Here is a 24,518-nt window from a genome sequence, read left to right on the forward strand (position 1 = left end):
TCATCCATTAATATTAATTTCCTATTGGTGGAAAGGGATTGTTGGAACCCTTTTAGAGGAGATGTCTCAATAGAAGAGTGTTCTCTCCTAAATTTGTCTCAAAATTGAGACATCACAATCTGAGTTTCATTTGATATATGAAAGCAATTCCAGTGGGCTTTCATAGAAGAACTAGTCACCTGGTTTCAAATAGTTTACATGGCCAGAGTGGGAATAGGCAAATACTAGGAAAAGGAAGGTTATGAATAGGAATCCCCATGAACATTCATGGAGGAGACACTGAGGAACAAGGACCTTGACCACTAAGTAAAGAAGCAATAAACCAAGTCCCATGGCAAAGTTAATACCCAGAATATCACAGTGTTGCATCCCAAGACATAGAAGGGCATGCTGAGGCAGGGATGCCTTCAGAAGAGACACACCTTTAAGTCGGGGTAATACAAAGAGATGTTCTCCTACAGTTCCTTGTGCCTTTATGTTAATGATCCAAGTTATATCATCCCTTTTCCCTCCCCAGTTCTAGAATGTTCCCTGCTCCCATTTCCCCTATTGGTCCCCATTCCTTGCAGCTCCTCCCCTGAATCCCAGTTAGTTGTTACCCTGTAACCCTGCCTCTGTACTGCCCCTGTTCCCTTAACCCATTGGCCCTCAAATCCAATACTCCGCCTGCCTTGTCCCGTAGAGAACTCTGGACCCTCCTTTGTTCTTTGTCCCTGGTTCCCTTTAGTGTGCTGTTAATAAATTACACTGGAATACCATACAAAGAACCCCTCCCATCTGCTTTGCTCTCCGTTGACCTTCAAATAACATCACGTGGTGCATGCACTCGGTGCACTGAGTTATCCCCTTCTCAAGGAGATGCTCTTGGGAAGGCGGTGGCTTTGGCAGCTCCTGCTGCACTGCTGCATCACAGAACTGCAGAATGGTTTGGGTTGCAAAGGACATTAAAGACTGTCTTGTTCCAGCCCTCTGCTGTGGGCAGAGACACCTTCAACTAGACTAGGTTGCTCTAAGCACCATTCAAACTGGCCTTGAACACTTCCAGGCCTGGGGCAGCCATAGCTTCTCTGGGCAACCTGTGCCAGGGCCTCACCACCCTCACAGCCAAGAATTTCTACCCAATATCCCACCTAACCCTGCTTTTTGTCACTGTAAAGCAATTGCCCCTCATCCTGTCACTCCTTGTCCAGTGTCCCTCTCTGTCTCTCTTGGAGCCCTTTTAATGGGACAAGAAGAGATTTTAAGGTCTCCCCAGAGCCTTGACCGTGTGGTCATTAAGTTTTTCCTTGCACTGGCCTGGAGCAGTGACACACATCTGAAAGTCCAATGAAAAGAGTGTTGAATAGCACATACTTCTTCTGTCCATGCTGCTTGTGGAAGGTAAATTTATCATCTAACTGTGCAGTTGCCTGGCATTATCCCTGTGTCCACTTTCAGTGACCCTGCAGAGCTGAGTGAGATACTGATATGAGGTCACAGCTCTAACTGCTCTCACAACAATGGATGCCTACAGAATAGACAAGCCTGCAGCTCAGCTCAGAGACCAAGTAGCCAGGATAACCTCTTGTTTTCTGTTTGATCACTGAACTTGAGGTTGTTGTAACAACCAGGTGCCATGTAAGTGAACTTATGTTTTAACATCTTAGAGCCTACAAGCCAAAAGTACCTCCTGTGAAAGCAAATCACACACACATGCTTAGGGTCCAAAGACACCCAATTTTATCCCATTTTCGTGTATAAAGTCAAATACAGACATATAATCCAAACTTGTATTTATATATGCTTTGTGTGCATAATATCTTATTCTTGGAAATGGAAGGAGAATTCAAATCCATGATGCTTTATCCATCCTCAAGGCATATCTTCTAGTGGTGCTCCCACTGTGCAGAGATTTAAAATCATAGAATCATGGAGTAGTTTTTGTTGGAAGGGAAAGATTATATAGTCCTCATTCCCTGAAATGAGCAGGGATATTTTCAACTAGATCAGCTTGCCCAGATCAGGTAATTGTTTATCTTTATTATACAAATAAAATAATAATTAAAAACCATAATACTAATAAAATACACACATTTTTATACATACTATATAAATATTTACATATACTATATAAAATGCATAGTAATTAAAATATTGTTGCAGATATTTTTTGCAAGAACTACTCTCCAGAGAACCCTTCAATCTGTCCACTGGGGTAGCAGGTCCAGCATGACTATTCCACAGCAAAAATTTCTGCAGCTTGATGAGCTACATTTTCCCATATCCAGCCATGTCCCAAGTGTGTAACACACGTCAGGGATAGTGAGACATGCTACACACAATATAGGTAGTATGAATAATAGCCTTGAATAACGCAATACAGATGTGGATTAATGCAAATTAACCTACATTTGGTCTGATCATCCGCCTGCTATGCTTACATGTGTGTATTTGAGGTTTTCCTATTTCTTTACAAAATTTTATATATATAATGAAGCTAAAGTTTTTAACATTCAAAAGTGACAAGCCAGTCACTGGCTTTGACTGAATTCTGCTTGTCAATTGATGCCTTCCTGTGCAATGCTGCCACTGAATGTTTCTGTAGTTGAAATTAAGAGGCTGTAATTCTTTTTAACTGGAAAAACCATAACAGATCTGGGTGTGAACTAAGTAGATGAAAGAAGAGAGCTGAGACTTGAGCAAAGATCTTAAGATAAAGGATTACTGAGCTAAGAGAAAGGCTGAGTTGGATTTCCCCTCCCATCTTTACCCTTACATACCGTGTTATTGCAAAGGCTGCAAAATCCAGTTATAAAATTGGTTTGTGCTGTAGACATTAAGGTGCAGAGTTTGCATAACATATGTGGAATTACTGGAGAGGAAATGTGGATTATTCCTTTGAAATTGCTCTGGGTGCTGTGAGGAAGGTTGTTCTAAAAAGCACCATGAAAATCTGGTACAAGGCAGAAGGGGTTTAAACTGAAAGCAGAGTGATTTAGGTCAGATATTAGGAAGAAATTCCTCCCTGTGAGGGTGGTAAAGCCCTGGCACAGGCTGCCCAGAGCAGCTGTTGCTGCCCCATCCCTGAAGCATCCAAGACCAAGCTGGATGGGGCTTGGAGTAACCTGGTCTAGTGGAAGGTATCCCTGTCCATGGCAGGGGGTAGAACTGGGTGGCCTTTTAAGTTCCCTTCCAACCCAAACCCTTCTGTGACTCTGTGACTAAAGTGGGATGAAGAGACAGTTTCAGGGGACAGTGTGAGAGAACTAGAAGTTGGGAAAGCTTCTTTGGGAAGAGACAAAGCTTAGGATGCCCATGCATTTTTTAAGGAAACCACACAACACACACCAAGTCACTGGGACTGTGTTGGTATAATGGAGAGCAGAATAAGGGCCATTAAAGTTCATCACTTTTAACAGTGTAATACTCAGTTCATTCCACTTCAGTTAGCGTATCTTTCTTTGGAAGCTATCCCTACCAGAGGGAAACACAAAAGTTAGATTAATTGCAGGAAATTAAAAAATGCTCTGCATTTTTCTACCCCAAGCTTGGGAAACTGCCAGAATCACTTAAACATCAATAATGTAATGGGGAGGACTCACTGACTCCAGCTCTGTAACAACTTGACTAGTCCCATGGTACCAAATCTGTAAATACTGGGACCACCTAAGCTGCCTCGGGGGAGTATGGGGAAGAGACAGCAGAAGGCACTGGAATAGATGGCTTTATTGTGAAATCTCCTCTTAACTACTTAAAAACAAGGACTGATATGAGTGAAAAAAGCAACTAGTGGTCTCTGCAGGTACCATGTTTTCCACACCAAAGCGGTTACAGTGTAATAAAAAAAGGGTAAGGATGACAGTAGGAAAGTTTTATATGGAAAATGGTGAGAAAGCATGTTGTAGAAGAAAAGTTGTTTGGTAATTAATTGGCTATTTTCAAGGGCTCCTCCAGTGTTTGCATGGAGTGTAAAGCTCTGAAAGCAAAGCTCAGACCAAATGGGTTGTGTCTTTATATCAAAGGTGCTCATGTCTAGAGGGCCCCACTGTGCTCCATCAAAAGCATCATGCTGAGCACACCAAAAATATCAGGGAGACACACCATTCACACACACGAGAAAAAAAAAATCCTAGGCTATGTGCACAGCTGCCTGTGCTAGTGAAGATGCTCTAGAAATATTGTGTGCAGCAATCAAAGCCTGGAGAGTTGCACAGGCTGGGAGAAAACCAGAGAATCACTCAAGAGACTCAGAGCCTATTCCCATTTTGGGGAGCATCTTGCATTGTCATGATTTGCAAAGCTGATGGGATGTTATCACTCAGGGATCTGATGTTCTGGGATCTTTTGGCACCTCCAGGCCCAGCCTGAAACATCTGGAGGAGGTTGCAAATGGGACGCTTGCTTAGAGACAGTGCTGCACTAATGCTCATGTGGGCAGATACACATGGACTAGATGATGGTGCCATCGTAATGTGGATGTAAATAGCCTTAAAAATATATCTAGATCCTGGAAACCCACTTCCCAAGAAAGGTACCATTAACATAGAACTGAATAAAAATATTCCTCTACTGCATAGTCTCCTCATGCATCACCCATATCAGACCTACCTGCCAAACCCAGCTGCCAGCTGCCCAGCTGCCCAGCACAAAAAATTGTGCACAGCAATCCCTTTCTTAACGAAAAAAAAATTCCCAGGCAGCAAATTTAGGAACTAAAAAATAGAAACACCACTTTTATAAGTCTTCTGTGAAGAACTAGGATTTGTTGTTACAATGCACTTTTGTGCATAGAGCAGATGTTTACAGCCTCTCCAAGCCATTTGTATCCTGCTGGGTAAATTATTTGTCTCATTTGAAAATGAGGAAATCTACAAATACTTTTTCCTTTGGAGTTGTTCCAAACTTAATCAAAAACTAAAAGATGCTAGGGACAAATGTATTAAGCAGATATTTAATTGAGAGATGATTGAAAAAGGCAGAGTTCTTGTCTCCCAGGCAGAGCATGCAAGCTTTAAACACACTCTTAGACTGATTATTATTGCAACTGACAGACCAGAAAGGCTCAGAAACATCACTCCTTCCCTTTCCATTGTCACCAGATGACACAAGGAAAAAACAACGCACCACAGCTTTGGTCACAATGAAGAGACTAATTTATTTTTTCTGACTCCAATTTTTTATAGTTCTCAAAAGGTGCCAGTGGATTGGAGGGTGAACGTGCCACCTCTCCAACGACACTGGACAAACTACCTGTACATCAAATTTCTCTACCTCTGTGAAAGAATGCAAAACAACAGGTTGTTTACAGAAAGTTGTGTGGGAAAGTTCTCTACAAGAATGTAAACTCAGAAGGCTTTAGAAAACTGATAATGATAATCAGGGCGACATTCCATAAATAATTCACCTCCCATAGCAGTTCATAAAATGTTTATATTAAATAATAATTCAATTTTGCATTTCAAAAAAAAAAAAAAAAAAACAAAAACCCAAACATGCTAGCCAATAAAAAAAATCAACCCAAAGGAGGATGGGAAAATGATTGCTTGAAAGCTGACATTCAGCATGTCATAAAGCAATTCAATGGGGTCATTCTTGGCTGTATTCTGCCCTGTTTGGTCAAATCCTGATCCTGCTCTGAATAGGTTTTTCCATTGATCTCTGCAACAGCTACATGAAGCCTGCTCTTGAGTCATAGAATCATAGAATCATTTATATTGGCAAATAATTCTATGATCATTAAGTCCAACCATTAACCCAGCACTGCCAGGCCCACTATTAACCCATGACCACAAGTGCCACATCCACACAATTTCTGAACACCATGAAGCATTTTCCAGCCAGGCAGGGTAGGTTCAGTGGTCCCACATTAAGCTCTGCTGTCAAGCAATGACGCTTGATTTCAAGTTTTTCAAGTTTTCATTTTGATTTCAAGTCAACATGAATGTGAGGAGGCTGTGAGCCCACTAACAGGTTATTTGTCTTGGTTGCAAAAATACACAAGGTCCAACATGGAGTAAGACTCCAACAGCTGGACCCCAACATGGGATGGAAGACTGAGAGCATGGCAGGGAGGAGAGAGGGTAGTGGGACAATGATTGATGTTTACCAGAAGCCATAAAAATAATAGAAATCAAATGTCAGCACACACACACAGGCAGCTTTTATTAAAATTCTAATTGCTTGATCCAACCGATGCCCTGGGGAGCATAAAGAAAAGCTAGCAGCACCAAGGTCACTGCAGACAAAAAAAAAATCAATGCAGAGAATGAGTGATAATGATTTTTCTTTCTCCTAGATTCACAGAGAGGGACTGTAGAGATATCCTCCTGGCATCTCCAGAGATGCACAATATCCCTTGGACTTTGTCCAGCAATGCATTTAATACATTTTTAACCTTTGACATCCAAGTTTTGCTCCTCTTGGCTGTGACAACAGCAGGTTTGAGCATCCTAACCCACTGTTATATTTCATAGATGCAAAGATAATAATCCATTTCCCTCTTCCAAAACCATTCCTGCAATGTCTGCTGCACTCCTAGCCTCTCTAATGGGTGTCCTCAGAACCTTCTCTGGTCCATGACTGCCGAAGAAAAAATAATCTACCTGAGTCTTGACTAATATGGAAAGATGTCACGTCCTTTCCATGTATCTCAGTACATTACTTGCCCCAAAGTACTTTGTTCAGAGTGCTTTTGTTCTTAATTTATTGTTATTTAAAATTAAGTAATAATTACTGACATGTGATTTGTGATTCCCTGAAGAATTGTTCCTCCACCAGTTGTTCCCATCTGCACCAGCACTACTGCTGATCTCTACCTCTACCCTGCCCTCACCTCTCCGAAACTGCCGCTCCTTTGTTTCAAGCGATTTCTTCAATATGTCAAGATCTCTTTGAATTCCAATTCATGCAAAATTATTTAGTCAAACATAAGTAAAGTACTCAGCATGAGATTACATGGATGAAATATGACTCTGGACAGACTCTGAGGTGGGAGGGTCCTAATGCCACATTCTGCCCTTATAAATCTCTTACTTGTAATAAAGTGTCATGGTTTGGAATGGGAGGAAATTCAGGGAAGTGATGTAACTGACAGTCTGTTGAACCACTGAGAAGCTGGGTGCCTTTAACGTGTGTTTTTCACTCCTCTGTTAAAGATGAAAAAGCCCGGGAATTTTCTCTTCTGGTCGGCGAGGAGGTCCCAGCCCCAGCCCCATCTCGGCCAAGCCGGGCCAAGCGGCCCTGCCGCAGGCCGGGCCCCTTCCCCCATCCCCGGGCCGCCCGTGGGGCCCCCCCGCCCCACCGTCAGCCCTGTTCTGGCCAGGCCAGGCCCCAGCAGTTCACGGGCAGGAAGGCAGGGAGGCTGCAGAGCCCTGGCTGGAGTAGGGCTGGCCATGGCTGTAAAGACCTTGCCATCAGGTTCCCTCTCCACAGCATGGCTGAGACCAGAGACCCTTGCAGTCCGTGCAGAGTGGTCCTGTGGCTAAAACTGAACACAGAGAAAACCAAAAACCAACCATGAAACCAATCCTGACACAGCTCCAGCCGCAGCTCCGGCCAAAAGTTACTGGCGGGTCAGGTAGGGTCAGGTAGGCCCTAGGCGGGATGTTAACACTTTCAATGCTTCAATACTCCCTCGAGTGAGAGAAAGGAACAAAATGCAAGCATGTAAAGGAACAATATGAAGATATCAAGGTCAGTGAGGAAGAAGTCAAGTCCCAGATGGGGCGGGTGAGGAGATGCTTTATTTTTGGAGTTGAAATCCTCTTGAAGAAAGGACTCTTTCCTTATAATGCATGAAACTATGGGGAGATGAAAATGTTCAAATTGATATCAAGTAAAGGCCTCCATGTTAATGTAAGCAGATGTTGAAATGGCTGTAATCCCATGAGAAGTTTAAACAGAAAGAGAAAAGAGTAGTCCTGTGCTTCCAGGAGGAGGAGAAGATCTCTGTTCCCAGGGATGAAGATGATTTTAGAAATAGATAATGAGAACTTTTGCCTTTGACTAGTTCATCTTTTAAACAATACCCCGTAAGTCAACATAGCCCATCAACAAGCTGTGGGGGGGCTTGTGGAAATGGGAAGGACTTTACGATGGCAGGGTTCCCCAGGTGGCTGCTATTCATGATGAAATTGAGAGCCACGAGAAGACTAGTTTCTTTCCTCTTGTGGAGAGGTTTCCATAACCTTAACAAGAGGGACTTCTCTGCCTAAGTGAACTGAAGAAAGACTATTTTAGAGGTGGTAAACTAACTGGAAATTTTAGGTTTGGTTTCTTTACATTGTCAGTGGGAAAGAAAGTTGTGGGGGGAGGAGAAGTGTTCTGAAGGATTTGTTTTGATTCTTACTACTTTTGTTCATTACTTTTAATAAAATTTTCTTTATACCCTTTTAAAGTTTTGAGCCTACTTTGCCTTTCTCCTAATCCTATCTCACAACAGGAAATGAGTGCACTGGTGATTGGCCAGCACTAAAGCCCACCACACTCATCAGCACATTAACTGGGGAAATCTCAAAATTGGGGAAATCTGAAATTGGCGAACTAAAATCACGACACAAAGTATCAGTTAGAATTACAGGAGGAACACAGTGCTGCAAATGTAAGTTGCCTGTTGGATATTTAAGGCATCCTACACCTAAAGAGGCTCCAAGAGAGCTGGAGAGCATCTTTGGACAAATGTCTGGAGGAATAGGACAGGGGAAAGTGGCTTCCCACTGCCAGAGGGCAGAGTTAGATGGAATATTGGGAAGAAATTCTTCCTTGTATGGTCCTGGCCACAGGTTGCCCAGAGAAGCTGTGGCTGCCCCATCCTTGTATGTGTTCAGCATCAGAGAGTCCTATTGATGGGCTATTCAAGGATGAATCTGAGATAAGTATCCCCTAAGTGATATGAAAGACCTGAGCAAAAATGAATTTGTAGTCATCAGCTGAGAAAAACCCAAGGAATGACATAAGACCTCAAAAACTGGTGTCCCTCAGGCTGTCCACCAGTGATCCTTGTCAGATCACCTGCAGGGTGAATGTAAGTGAACGAAATCGAAGGAAAAAGAGGAAAAATCTATTTTTTTATGTATTTTATAAACAAGTATCTTCTCCTTCCACAAGATCTTACAGTGAACTTTATACAGTAATCTCCTATAATATTTCATAAGTAGAATACCCTTGATTTGTTCCTGTGGAAGCTTGAACACATTTCCAGCACCTGTGCAGCTTCCCAAGGGATGTCTCCACACAGCAAAGAAGGATGGAGTGTGCACAGCAATAGAAGTCATGGTGATTCCCCTCATTTCCCCTTCTGCATAGCACATGACTGTGGCAAGCACATTTATCTCTCTCTCAGGATTTTTCATAAAGGTACACAGAGAGAAATGAAAGAGAAAGCAATTTCTATTTCTGCTCCTTGTTTTTCTCTTGTGGAATGTGTTTGGAGAATTGTTTACCTAGAGTGATCGCTTGGTTGGATCGTGGTGTATTGATTTGGCCTGATGGCCAATCGGATCCACCTGTGTCTGGGCTCTGGCGAACAGGATCATGAGTTGTTGGTGGTTAGATATGAGAGTTAGAGAAAGTAGCATGTAGTTTTTAGTATCCTCTTTTATATAGTATATTAATGTGTTATAGCATAATTATAATAAAGAAATCATTCAGCCTTCTGAACTAAGTCAGACATCATAATTCTTCCCATTGGGTTCACTGACATCTACAACACATGAATGCAGTTTCTGTATCAAAGGCGTAGCCCTGAACCTGGACACTGCCAGACTCTAGCACCCAGTAATACTTCTGTGGGCTGGAATGTGGTGTTTGCTGAAATCCAGACTGGGGACCAGGTTAAACTGGACCTGTTTGCAAGTGTTTGGAGACCTTAAAACAAAATACAGCTCTATTTCAGTGCTTACAGCTCCCCTCATTAGAGCAACATGGGTATGAAAGTGGGGTACAGCAGTGCATCACCTTCACATCTTCACTCTTCCCAGACATAATTACAAGACGAGACTCTGTTTCCTCCTATTTTTCATCATGTCTGTCCTGGTTTAGGGTAAATTTGGGAGAAAACCTCCAAAAGGCCCTCCCCAGAAAGCAAACCCACACAGCCCCTCCCCCCAGCCGGTTTGGGAAAAATTTCCTTGGAGAGAAGTGGAAAAAACCTGTTTATTTAAACAGGCAAAGCATTCTCCACAGCTGGTTTGGGAAAAATATCCTTGGAGAGAAGTGGGAAAAAAACTGTTTCTTTAAACAGGCAAAGCATTCCCCAGCACAAAAAATGAACGATACCAGATGACAACACTCATTTGCCACTCTGAATAGATGATAAATTCAGAAAATCTCTCCAGTGGGTGGTGCTCTGTTATCAGTCCCTCCAGCACTGGGAAAGACTGCTGCCCAGATTAGGCCCTGGTAGGACACAAAGTGCAAGCTCTCAGTATTTCCCCAGGTGCCAGTCTGAAACAGGTTCGAACAGTTTCAAGAAAAGAGAAAGAAAACCAGTCCAGGGAAAACTTCTCTGCCTCAGCTAGCTAAACTAACTAAAAAGCAGAGGAGGGCCTTGTTCTGCTTCGTCTGTGCCCAGACAACAAAGTCCAGCAGAATGTGGAGGAGTGAGTGCAGGCTGATGAGAAACTCCATGCTTCTTCTTCTGTGCGCCTTCACTCTCAGAGCCAGTCTTGAAGACACAGAATATAATATCCAGCATAAACAGAGCACACGATTGGGGATACAAGCATCATAACATCACCCTCGGACAATGTCCTAAGTCCTGACATGTCCTGACATGAAAAGACCAATTTTATGCAATCATCCAGTTTTTGACTTCCCACCCAATGTCTATATCAAACATCATTGTGACATAGTCCAAAGTTTGGTTACTAGATCCCAGCACTAACTCCTTGGAGCACCCCTACTGCCCAAGAGGGTGTGAGAAGGATGATGATTTTTATGTTACCACTGATGGACTACTAGACATCAAGACCCACTGGAAGACCAAAGATTGAGATAGGAAAGGCTGGACAGAAACACCTGGCTGCAACTCACAACCACAGTGTGTTAAATTTAAAGAAACATCTTTCAGTTATTCACTGCCAGCTTTGGACATCGCACCACCCTGCAAGATCTTTGTTCTAGAGGAAGCTGAGGGCTTTCCTAAACCACATAACTCAAAGAGCTGGGCTTTGCAAACACCAAAAATACTGCCAAGACTTCAGTGACTAGAGGTACCAGCAGAAACCCAACTAGAAAACCATCCTCTAAAGCAACATATGTGCTTCCAATTTTCTGAGCAGCCAGGGAGACAAATTGCAGGTGGTCATAAAAGAGAAATCTCTCTTGGGAGGATGAAAATCCTCCATGTACAGGCATCAGCATGCCATATTAGTATGCAGTCCTCGAACAAGCATGAAGGAGAATCTTGGGAAATGGGGCTGGGGAGAATCTCAAGAACACATTCAATTCTCATGCTCTGGGATCAGGATCCCATGCTCTGGGATCAGGATCAAGCAATGGATTTTTGTATCTCCTATGAAAGCTGGCTGGCTTTCTGGAGATGCTATAGACCATCAATGGCTGAAACAACCTGTCCTGTGTCATCCCAGAATTCACACCAGCCAAATGCTGCAGACCCTCTCAGCCTTGTAGGTTACAAAGAGCCATGGGAGAATTTCTATGAGACACCAAGAAATCACCTCTCCCCTTAAAGCAAGTTGTGGCTGCCCCATCCCTGGAAGTGTTCAAGGCCAGATTGGATGGGGCTTGGAGCAACCTGGTCTAGTGGAAGGTCTCCCTGCCCATGGCATGAGGTGGAACTGGATGAGCCGAAAGATCCCTTTCTATCAAAACCATTCTGTGACCCTGTGATCCTGCTCCGATCTTTGTTCCAGTGCTGTTGTGCTGTCAGATCTTTTTACCCACCAAGGGAGGCTCAATCACTGCAACTTTTAATGCCATCTTCCCTGCTCTCTGCATGATGATGCTGCCAAAACCCATCCCAGTTCCCCAAAGGGTTTTCTTGTGTCCTCCTTCCACTGGGCTGCTTGCCAACACATCTCTCTCTGTGAGTCTTCTGTGTGAGTTGCCATAGCTGATGACTGACACTGTGACAAAGCCCTGCTGCTGGGCTGAGACCTATGCCTTTGTCTGCTGGAACCACAGGATACCTGGCTAGGGGCAGTCACCCAGACGTGGCAAACCCAATCCAAGGCTTTCATACCTTCATAGGATCTTGCTTGGGCAACCTTCTACCACCTTTCTACCCTCATCTCACATTTTCTTCACATCCATTTATATCCAAATAACAAGAGTATGAAACACGTTCAAGGTCCTGATCTGCAACCCAGCATGCTGGTGTCCACAAATCCAATACACTGGAATAATCAGACCTTGTCAGCTAATTCCCTTCCTAGTTTTAGGAACTTCACTGATAGTCTGCTCTGATGCACTGGTGAAAAATGAGTGGCACAGGCTGCAAAAGAGTTGGCAAGATAACCAGGGTCCTTTCAACTTCCTGCTGAGGATCACAGTAATGGAACTACACAGTCAAAATGAATGTGAGAAAGGAGAGGAGCCACCTGTGAAGTGAAATGGCATCCTGAAGGCATCTGCAGATTTTCCTTAGAAGTTTCATCCAATAAACTAACCAACAGCCCTACTGCTGCCTCAGCCTGGGAATGGGACCAGTCAGAGTTCACATCTCTGCCAGTGATTCCAGCCCATCAGCATGTCATGCTGATTCCTTTCAGGCAAAGCTCCCTGCACAAGAGCAGATGCGCAGCCTCCTTCAAGGTGAAAGACAAAGTGAAATTTGGGAGGAAGCCTGAAGCTTAGCAATCAGGTCTGAAGAAATTCTTTCTCCTGTATCTGGATAACCTTTCCTTTTCCCATTCATCCAGCACAAAGACACTATTAGCTCTCACAGGGTGTTCATCTGCCCAACCTTGCAGATGCTGAATTAGAAAACAGAGATTTCTCACTGGAATACTTTGCAAGGTTGCTGGTGCCTGACTAATGGTGCTTGGCTGCTGCTCTTTTCTCCTTGTGTTTTTAAAAGGATTAAAGATATGTGATTCTGTGCAGGTGCTTTGCTGCTCAGAAAGGGGAAAAAAACAGAAGGTGGTGTCTTAGAAAACCCAATGGCCTTCTGTAGTGAAGCTATATACTAACTAATCAATTTAATTAATCCCAGAATGTCTTGGAATGAGAGTGACCTTAAAAATCATCTCATTATGACCCCCTGCCACAGGCAGAGACACCTTCCACTAGACTAGGATGCTCCAAGCCCCATCCAACCTGACCTTGAACACTTCCAGAAACAGGTCAGCCACAGTTTCTGTGGACAACCTGTGCCAGGGCCTCACCACCCTCACAGGGAGGAATTTCTTCCCAAAGTCTTGCCTAAATTTCTTCTACTTCAATTTGAACGCATTCCACCTTGTCTTTTCACTACTGTTCCTGATGAATAGTGCCCCTCTGGCTTCTTGTAGGCCCCTTCAGACACTGCAAGGTGCTGTGTGCTCTCCACACAACATTCTCTTCTCCAGGTTGAATCACAACTCCACCAAAAAAAACAAACCAAACAAACAACTCCCCCCCGCCAAAAAAAAAACCCAAACAAAAAACTTAAAACAACTAAAAAAGAGTTTAAAATGAAAAAAAAATAGTTTTAAAGTAATTCTTAAAATTTTAAAGTTTCATTTTTAAATTAACATTAAAACACATTCATATTTTTTTCTTAAAGAATAACAGTCTCCCCACCCTCTCAGCACCAAAACCTCCTATTTTGTAGTGTTAACAGCATAGCTTGCAGCCAACTCACCAAAGCAGCTACAGTCTATCCATATGCACACTGTGTGTGCAAAGTGCTGCAGGGTCCACTTTTTGATCAAAAAGAAATTACTAATTGACAGAATAGTTTGCCATATGTCTTGGTTTGAAAAGACAAGTGTCTGCTAAGGAAGGCAGAAGCCTCCCCTGAAATGGAAAATATAAAACCCCTCCCTCTGAATTCTTCTAATTTTGAAATTAAAGGGCTCTCAGGCAAAGATACGGAAGCAGGATTAACAGTTCTTTATTAGGGAATAAAATAAAATAAAATAAAATAAAATAAAATAAACAATGCAGTAATTAAAAAAAAATTACTGATAGAGTCAGAATACAACTTGACACCCTCAGTCCTATTGAATGGTAGCTGCAGTCTTCCTGGAGTGACAGATGTGGTTCTGTTGAAGCAGTATCCTGTAGAATGGTGCAGTTTTCCTCAGAAGGTCCGGTGGTGGTGTAGATGGCCTGGTCTTCCTCTGGGAATCCAGAGGGAAAGGAGTGCTCCTCAGGGAATCCAGAGGGAAAAGGCTACTCCTCTAGGAATCCAGTGGAGAAGGCTGCTCTAGTATCCCAAAACCTCAGATTATATCCAGGAAGGAATGCTAGGCTTCTCCCCCTAGGCGGAGAATCTCACAATGGGATGATGTAATTTTCATCAGTCATGCAGTGAGACTCAATGGCCCATTAACAGAAGATATTTCCCAGAGGGAGGATTGGTTTGTGGAAGCGATAAAGAAAACTGCCCAATTAATAGAAGATAAGTGCCACACCTCTAACACATGGCAAATAGTATAGATACTTATCTTACAATCCAGAACACCATATCATGAGCTATTAAACAAAATAAAGCTGTTATTAATAGAAAGCAAAATGTGCTTGCAATAGAACACCTGCAATGCTGGATTTGGGGAGAAGAAATGAGTTGGAGGCTAAAGGAGTAACTTGGTGAACAGCCCAGTTTGTGTGTATAGTATTCCAATAATATAGGAAAATAAACATAGTATATAAAATATATTTATCTACAGAAATAAATAATATATAATTACAAGTAATTATATATCATTCCAATGTCCTTTAGATATCTATATATATAGATCTATCTAAAGGACATTGGGAGGATATCCATAATATTGAGTTATACATCAAGAGAAATAAAAATTCCATTCTATAAAACTTTCCTAAAATGGCCCTTTCCCTCCTGACTGGTGCTGACCATGATAGCAGAAGACCATCCCTGCTCTTCCCCCAATGGGGCAAGGCTTAGCCAAAGACACCACATGAATATATATATATATATATATATATATATATATATATATATATATATATATGTATATATATATATATAAATACATTCAGCTCAGAGCAAAGAACAGTGAGATTGAGGCAAGATTGAGTGCAGAAGTACTTAGAAAGCTTGTTTAGCTGGTAGGAGACAAGAAAAGGAAAGGTCATGTTCTAAATGCAACAAAAGACATATTTATAACAACATATGTCTTAGTGATTTATTTGACAAAAGAAAGGATGGGTAATCTAAATTAGTTGATCTCTCTCCTCTTTATTGACTTTGTGTTACAGTGGTGGCTTGAAGCCACCAAGTAAAAGTGGGATCTGCCCTACAGTATCAGCTCCTCCAACCCAAAGAAGCTGGTGTCTTACCAGACACAGAAGTGTATGGAAGGGGAGGAGGAGAGATGTTTTGACATGTACTTTGATACAATAACTGACTTAACAGACAAAAGAAATGTGAAAATCTATTTGGTTTCAGCAAAGCATTTTATCCAGGGCCATGTGAGAAATAATTAATTAAGCCAGTGAACATGAACATCAGCAGAATGGGAAACCAGGCAAGGGAAATGACAATGATCAATATTGGAAGGCTGAGCTGCAGCCTGGAAGAAGGTTAGCAGGGTTTAATAGTTTTGAGGTTGACATTGGCACTAAAACAGTAGGGGAACATTGATGACACCTCCTAATGACACAACGTAATTGGGAGCACCAATGTGTAGAAGGATTGGGAAACCACAGAGGAAGGAGGGGATTGACCTTGACTGCCACGTTCAAATGGAATGAAAATTAGTAGTTAATTCTAGACTTGGTACTAATCACCATAATTTTTTGCTACACGATGTAACTGCCTAAGAAGGAGAAGAAGAACAGTATGGACATCTTTGTTATCAAAGAGTAAATGAGGGATTCATAATGACTCTGTGATTCCCACAAACATGACTTGAGAGTCTTCAGTAGGAATAGGGACCTCATCTCCAAAGGGCAATAGTCTCCATCTCTGTTTAAGGAAGAGCTAGAGAGAAAAGCTTGATACCAGGAAGTAAAAATTTTTACTTCCTAGTGTCTTGGTTTGAAAAGACAGGAGTCTGTGAAGGAAGACAAGGGCCTCCCATGAAATGGAAAAGGTAAATCCCCTCCCTCCGAATTACCACAATTTCAAAATAAAAAGGCTCTCAGGCAAAGATATGGGAATTCTTTACTAGGAAAAAACTAAATAATTCTTTACTAGGAAAAAACTAAATAATAATTAAAAAAATGTAATTAGTACAAACAAAACTAATGATAGAGTCAGAAACCTGACACCCTGAGGATTCAGGGTGCTGGTGATAGTCCAGTTAAATGGTGGCTGCTCCTCCTGGAGCGGCAGATGAAATACGGCTGAAGCGGTGGTCCCATAGAAGGGTGTAGTTTTCTCTGAAGGTCTGGTGATAGAGTAGATGGGCCTGGTCTTCCTCTGGGAATCCAGTGAAGAGGCTGATCTGATGTCTCAAAAAATGCTGATTTTATGCAGGTAGGGATGCTTGGCTCCTCCCTCTGGGTGGAGCATCTCACAATGGGATGATGTAACTTTCTCAGTCATGCAGTGAGCCATTCAATGGCCCATTAACAGAAGATATCTCCCCGGGGGGAGACATTGTTCTTGGAAGAGATAAGAAAACTACCCAACTTAACAGAAGGTACCTGCCCCACCTCTGACAGATGGCAAATGGAATATATGCTTATCTTACAAGCCAGGATACCTAGCCACAGAGCCAAACAATGTGGATACTGTACTTGGAGACACTGAGTAGTGACATTTGTAGTGACAGGAGAAAGTCACTAAGTATGCCAATAAAACAGAAAAACAATAAAAACCACAATAAAACAGAAAAAATATAAGAGAGAAATAAACCAAATAAAACAGCAAACTACAACCAGTCCGTTGGCCCAGACTGAGAATGAGTTGTAAATCATTAGAGACTGAGGTCTTGGCACAGCCTTCCTCCTGGCATAATGCAACTAAAAATTCTGCATTTCTGAGACCGAGCTTTGGGCGTTACTCATAAAGACTAAATAACAAACCAGATAATTGGACTTCAAGGTTCAGAGGATCCCATCCAGCTCCATGTGCCTAAAGGTCTCTCTGAGGTGACCCAGCTGAGCAGGAGCAGAGCAATATTGCTCAAGCATGTTGACTCCATCACCTGAATGCCACCTCCATCTCTTCCTCCTGCTCTACCATGTCCTAAGGCATGCACAGACCAGCTCCAGTTTGCACACTGTCAGGGCAGTAAAATTCAGTTTTACCTACACTGCTGAGCAGCTCCTCGTTGGCTTTTGGGGCTGTATCTTGTCCACCTTGACCTGACTGCAGGGAATACTTTGCCACAATGTATTCCAACTCCAACTTGGAGCTACCTACTTGCAAGTGTCCCCAACTTGGAGACACCACCAGTCTTTCTCAGCTGACGGACTACATCCAGAGGAGATCAAGAATGTGGCAGAATAGCTCTCTGCCCATGTGTTGTGATTTGACACTGGCCAAAAGGCAGGCACCCAAAACAGGTGCTTGCTCACTCACCCTCCCCTGCTACAACTGGGCAGAGGAGAGAAAAAAAAAATTAAATGAAGGGTTCATGAGTTAAGATAAGGATTCGGAGAAAACACTCCAAGGGCAAAACAGGCTCAACTTAGAAGTACAAAATTAATTTATTACTAAGTCAGAGGAGGATAATGAGAAGTAAAATAAGCCTTTAAAACACCTTTTACCCCAAACCCTTCCTCCTTCCCATCAACAGCTCAGGGAGACAGGGAGTGGGGGGTTTGGTCAGTTCATCACCTGAAATTTTCTTCCACTGCTCAGGGAAAGAAGTCCTTCCCCTGCTACACCATGGGGTCCCTTCCCACAGGAGACTGTTTTCTGTGAACTTCTCCAGCATGGTTCCAATCTCACGAGCACCAGTCCTCCCAAAACTGCTGCAATGTGAGCATTTCCCATGGGCAAACATTCCTCCCAAAACTGCTGCAGCATGGGCCACTCTTCCACAGTGTGCATTCTTCCAAGGACAAGCTGCTCCAGCCTGGAAGCAGGGGGTCCCTCTCTTCACCAGGTCTCTCACTGGATCACAGTCTCCTCCAGGCATCTACTCACTCTGGCATGGGCACCTCCCCCACGGGCTGCAAGTGGATATCTGCATCCCCTTGTGGATCCCCATGGGCTGTAGGGGGACAACCTTCTTCACCATGGTCATCACCATGGCCTGCAGAGGAACCTTGGCTCTGACACCTGGAGCACCTCCTTCCCCACTGACCTTGGTGTCTCCATGTCATTTCCCTCACATGTTCTCACCTCCTCCTTTGCTCTGGCTACAAAGAAACTGTACTCCACTTTGTTTTGATTTTCTTCTTAAATATGTTATCACAAAGGCATTACCAACATCTCTAATTGGCCAGCAGCATGTCCATCTTCAGAGCCATCAGGGCTTGGCTCTGCCAGATATGGTGGAAGTTTCTAGCAGCTTCTCATAGAAGCCACCTCTTTGGCCAGCCCGCACTATCAAAAACCAGGCCATGCAAAACCAAAAAAGCCTGTATCATCCATCTTCGTACTCTGTATCTTAATAAACACTAGGGCCATTAATCATTAGTTACTCATACAACTGATCCCTGTGGTATTAGCAGAGATTGTGTCTCCTCCTGCTACTAAAGGTATATATCAAGTGACCACTGAGACAGAGCTCAGCCCTTGCCAGAGCTGCCAAGCACCTCCCTGAACAGCCTTTTCTGGATGGAAGAAAACATTCTGCCCTTTCCCTTCCACCTGAGAAAATTCGATCCATCTGCCTACATGGTTACTTTAATAAACACTCTCATAGCTGAAACAAAGATTTTGAGAATGGTATCTGCCCAGGAATGTTCTCCGACAGTGGAGTCTGGGATAGCCCTCACTCATACTATTAAACCTCTTTAACCTCTAAAACCAAGGTGGTTGCATCCAAACTGATTGTAGGGATAAGTTCTTGGCTTGGGAGTGGGTGCTACCAAACTCAGTGTGAGAAGAAGGCTAGGGACAGTTCTAGGAACTAAAGTGCACATGATGTTTCCACACCCAGAACATGTCCTGGGACTCTTTAATTTACTAATACAGACATAACTATGGATCTGATCAGAAATTTCAGAAGACAATGGAAAATTTCCCACCTTACAGCATAAGCAGTGTTATTAGCATTTTCACCAAGACAGGAGATGTCCTCCACTAGAGATTTTCAAGACTCGGTTAGATAAAATCACATCAACACAGAATGGCTTGGGTTGGAAGGGACCTTAAAGCTTATCTTGTTCCACTCCCCTGCCATTGGCAGGGACACCTTCCAGCAGACCAGATTGCTCCAAGCCCCATCCAGCCTGGCCTTGGACCCTTCCAGGGATGAGGCAACCATAGCTTCTCTGGGCAACCTGTGCCAGGGCCACAGCACCCTCACAAACAAGAATTTCTCCCTGATATCCCTTCTAACCCTGCCCTCTGACAGTGGGATGCCATTCCTCCTCATTCTGCCCCTCCAGAGTCTTGTTCAAAGTCCCTCTCTGGCTCTTGGGGCCCCTTTAGTTGCTGGCAGGGGCTCTAAGGTTTCCCCAGAACCTTCTCTTGTCCAGTCTGAACACCCCCATCTCTCCCAGCCTGTCTTCAGAACAAGGAGGTGCATGAATTTCTGCCCTTTTGTATCTTGGTCCAGCCTTCCTGTGTGGACATCCCTCCCTAAATTATCTCTGCTGTATCTCTGAAAACCAGGCAGCAAGTCTCCAGTGCTGACTCATTCATCTCTATAGCTACTACAAATTCTCATTTGCTCCACATCTTTAGTACCTCCCGGGTTTGAGATGAATGACAGAACATTAGTAACAGGCAATTCATTAATACCAGAGGCAGTCCAAAATTTTCCATTGAAGCCTTTATTGTCTAGTTTCCTCTGCTAGGAAAGGAAGTTGGTGGGAGGGAAAAAATAATTGGTTTGGTAAAAAAATTAAATCTGGTTTCACAATATTACTTCTCAGGGGGAAATTAATTTTCTTAGTACTCATTTTGATACCTTACAAAGGGGGTAAATGGTTCCTTTCAGTTTTGTATCTTTTTTCTTCAGGGAATAAAGGTAACAAAAGAAGCAGAATGCAAGACAAAGAAGAAAGGGGGGAAAAACACCCAAGAAACACCTAATTCTGTCATTTCCCCATAATTTCCAGATAGAAATTGAAAGCATTCATTCATTCCTTCTTTTATTTTTGCCAAATGTGCTTTTAATTGTTTCACATCCACCAGCAAATGCCACTGTGAGCACATTTTGTTGCTTATTCTCTCTGATCCCAAACCCCCAGAGTCAAGTCCAGCCCACTCCATCCTTTGGTGCTCTGCCCATCCCATCCAGAAGTTCAGGAGGAAAAATCCCTTCACCCAATACAGAAAAAGCCCTCACAGAATTGAACAAGAAACAGCTTCATCCACCACCAGCAGCTTTCCATGGGGCTTGTCAGTGATCTGACTGAAGGATTCCCTGGTCCTTGCTCCTTCAGGGTCCACAGGCTACCCTAAGAAGCAGAACCAAAGAGAATGGGCAGGGGGAGGGAGTGAAGGAGATGTAACCGCCTTCCTTACCTATAAACTTGGGCAGCTCATGTGCTGAGGAGGGAAACTGAGGCAAGAAGCCCCTCAGTGCTGGAACCTTGCTTGACTATTGCACACCCAGTGAGAGCAGTGGGAATAAGTACATAAATAAATCCCATATATAACTGAATAGTTAATAAATTATAATTAATAAATATATAAATAATGTAAATGCTATGAATAAGATAAAGAAATACTAGAAATACTGGAAATAAATCCTGTTTATTCTGTAGGATCCCTGGGCACAGGCAGTCTCTGGCAGACATCCACAGTCCTGCCACTCTGGCCTCACTAAAGGTTTCTGGCTCAAATGCTAATACAAACAAATCCCTCATCCTTCTGGCTGGGAAGAACCTCCATCTTCCATAGACATCACCACCAGGCACCACCTCTGCACTGTACCTCTGTGTGGACCTCTGTGGGAGGAAGTCACAGGCGCATGGTCTCTGTGATATTCATCTGTCTAGATACACAAAAGTTAAAAAATATAATTCTTCCCTTTATCATGGACTTCCTCCATGACCTTGGGCTAGTTACTACTCTATCCCATGCTCTCAGGTATTCCTCACATGGAAATAATACCCAGTGGGATGGAGCAAGCTTAAAAACGACAGCTGGTCTGCTCTTCGGTTTCACCAAGGAATTGTTTCACAGCCTTAGAAACACTGATTTGCAGCAGTGACAGAGGACTGTAAGGAAATCTTCCCCCCCACTCTGTGCTGATGCGGAGCTTTCATCCATGCACAAGGAAGAAAAGCCCCACGTGAGCCATGCTTGCTCCTCTCTAGCAAGAGGTCATTAGGAGGTAATTTTTGGCTGCTGAGTGGCCCATAAGGTTGCCCCAATAGGCTGTGAGTCTCCATCCTTGGAGATGTACAATATCCACCCAGCATGTCAGCAGCCAGGTTCTTGGCAGTAATTAGGATTTAGAGAATTTGTTTTTTAAAAAGAATCCAAACAATAAATAACTCTTAGAAGATGCCTAATTTGAACAGAAAATGAGAACAATTAGCCAAAACATTAGTTATGCATTAATGAAGAGGTGTTTATGTTCTATGGCTGAGCGTCAGAGCAAACACTCGTGCAATATGCGGCAAGGAAGAAAAACATGGAAGTGGGAGAACACCTTCCCAAGTGGAAAGAGAAGCCCTAAAATATTGTGAAAGCCAACAAGCAACACAAAGAAAGTTGAATCCTTCTAGTTCTTCCTTCAGGTTTAACATCCCTGCTAATCTAACCCCTTTCCTTGGAGAGGAATCCTAGCCCAGGAACCCCGCCTTAGGAATTTGCTGGAGCAGACTGGAGGGATAGGAAGGTGAGCAATCTGCATTTAAATATGCAAATAAGTCCAATTATCCTTTGTAGCAGTAGAAGAGAAGCAACACATTGGCTCTCCAGTTCCAGGAGAGCTTTCTGCTTTAGCTCTGCTATCTCCAGCACGAGCTCAGACCTTAGAAGGTGAGCAGCCTCCAGCATTACCCAGTAAGAGTTAAGAACTGATGACAGAAAAATGACAGCAAAAATCAAGATCTCACTGCTTGAACTGTTTCCCACTTAGGGAGGGGGGAAAGCAGATGACTGTCAGCTTTGCTCAGTGGGACAGAGGAGTGAAGTCCCAGCTTCATCTTAAATCTGCATGGATGGCCTGTTTGATGACCAGGTATCACCTCTAATCTCCCCAAGAAGGAAAATAAATCATTCAGAGGCATAAGCACCTCAGCAGTCACACAGCTATAGGAAAAAGCAAAACGGCTGCAATTACACTTTTTGTCATCACAGCTTTGCTCTATGCCACTTCCACCCTGGTCTCGGCAGTGGTGGGCTTTGCCAAAGAAAGTGCTGGAAAACACAACTGCAGCAAATCCTCCTTGCAAATGTATATCCAGGGCAACCACCCCATCACTTTTGTTTTTGCATTCCCAACACATCGAACGCCTTGACCCGGAGAGAAACAACAACAGCAGCTCACTGCAAGGAGTTTCACACTCCAAATCCCAAACAAGGTCTACTGCTGAAGTGAAATAAGGGCATCCATTTCTAGTTGGTTGGAGAGGTGGGGGGGGGGGGGGGGGGGGACAGAAGGATGTGTCATTCCCTGCTGCGCTGCATTAAAACATGGCAGCATCTGAAGGCTGCCCCACCCAAGCGGCCTAGGATGCATGTCCCTCATCCTGGCGCATCCCCAGGATGCTTTGTCTTGAGCGTGGGCCAGCCTGAGATGCTTCCTGGGACGCTCCTGCATGTGGGGCATCCCATTTGTGCATGGGCCCCCGAGGATATGGTCAGGTTGCCAGTCCTTTGGGTTGGCTGCAGCATGACAGCCAGAGATGTGCTTGGAAAGGACCAGAGGCGACCTGCACATTCCACAGAGGTGACCCCAAACATTACCCCTATGGAAATCCAAGGTGGTGGGTGTCTTTTAATTTTGGAATGCACTGGAGGGGGGGAAACACAAAGACACTCAAACCTTCTGCCAAACCCAACAAACTGCCAACAGAAACTGTCCACGTATTTGCTACCTGCACAATACCTACTGCCCCATCATTGATTCCCCGAGAGATGGGGAATTTAAGGACGCTCCCCAGGCAGGAAATCGGCAAGCCCCCTGGAATGTTTCACAGCCTCAGTCCTAAAGGGGGATGCTCCTCCAGGGAAGCGCACAGGGGGGGAACTGGAAAAGAGCTGACATGGGGCTGACAGGTTGGGGATCTAGATGGATGGGGCAGGGCCGGGATACGTCTTCTCACCTGTAGGACGAGCTGACCCCCGCCGCCACCTCCTCTTTGATCTGCCTGTTGACAGCATCGGCTGCCGCCCGGCCTCTGCTCGGCTCCGCCGGCTGCCCGGCCGCCTCCTCCGCCTTCTTCCGACCCTTCTCTCTCCCATCCCCGGGCCGCACTGTTTTGGGATACTCATCCTCCACCTCGGGGTGTTCCTCCTTCTTCTCGGGAGCGAGGTGCACCTTCCGACGCTTCTCCTGAGCCGGTTTCTCCGGGGGAGCGCGATCCAGGGCCAGGACAGGGGATGGTCCCGGTTTGGGGATCCAGGGATGGTCGCCCCGCTTGGGGATAGGCCAGGCACGGAAATCCTTCTGGTACTGCGTCTCCTTCGCGAAGGGAGTGTCCGAGGGCTGGTACTCGCTCTTGGGTTTGCAGCTCGGCTCTGGCCGCTGCACCTTCCAAGGCTTGTAGTCGTGCCGCATGACCGAGTCGGCCGGGGGAGAGGCGTGCGGGGCCGGGCCGGGCCGGGCGGGACCGGGAGCCGGCTCACCTCCTCCGGCCCCCGCAGCCGCCTCGCCGCCGGGCTGGGTCTCGATAGGGGCCGCGGGGCGCGGCGGGGGCGCGGGGGCGACGGGATGCTCGGTGGCCTCCGAGTATTTGGTGAAAACGAGGGGGACGGCGATGTCCGCCTTGTCCAGCTGGTTCCAGAAACGGGCGATGCAGCAGGCACGGGTGATGCAGGGCCATGCCATGGCGGCCCCGCTCCGGGAGCGACCGCTGCGCGCTCCGAACCCGCACCGCTCTCCTCCCCGAGCTCCGCCCCGCTCCAGGGGGGCGGGGCGAGGGGGCGGGGCTTGCACGCACACGGGCAAGGCACGCACACGCGCGACACACCTGCAAATCCACGCACCTACACACGCGTGTGATATATGGCTATGAGTGTGCCCATACCTGCACAGCTACACAGCTGCACGCACATGTGAGAATGGCTATGTGTTTGCCCACACCTGCACGGCTACACACTTGCACAGCCAGACAGCTCACACACACGTGAGACTTGGCTATGTGTGTGCATAGACCTGCAC

The 24,518-nt window shown here is 44.6% G+C and overlaps 1 protein-coding gene across 1 annotated transcript in view; it reads right to left on the reverse strand.

The window, feature by feature from the left end:
- Nucleotides 1-24,233, reverse strand: part of MAP6 (microtubule associated protein 6) — a 50,959-nt gene extending 26,726 nt beyond the window's left edge. The window contains exon 1 of the mRNA XM_053936140.1: nucleotides 23,461-24,233. Coding sequence (XP_053792115.1) covers nucleotides 23,461-24,185 — 725 coding nt within the window. The 5' untranslated portion in view covers nucleotides 24,186-24,233. The remainder of the gene's footprint in view (nucleotides 1-23,460) is intronic.
- Nucleotides 24,234-24,518: the final 285 nt, after the last annotated feature.

The sequence above is a fragment of the Vidua chalybeata genome, chromosome 2 (genome assembly GCF_026979565.1).
Source record: "Vidua chalybeata isolate OUT-0048 chromosome 2, bVidCha1 merged haplotype, whole genome shotgun sequence".
Lineage (NCBI taxonomy): Eukaryota > Metazoa > Chordata > Aves > Passeriformes > Viduidae > Vidua > Vidua chalybeata.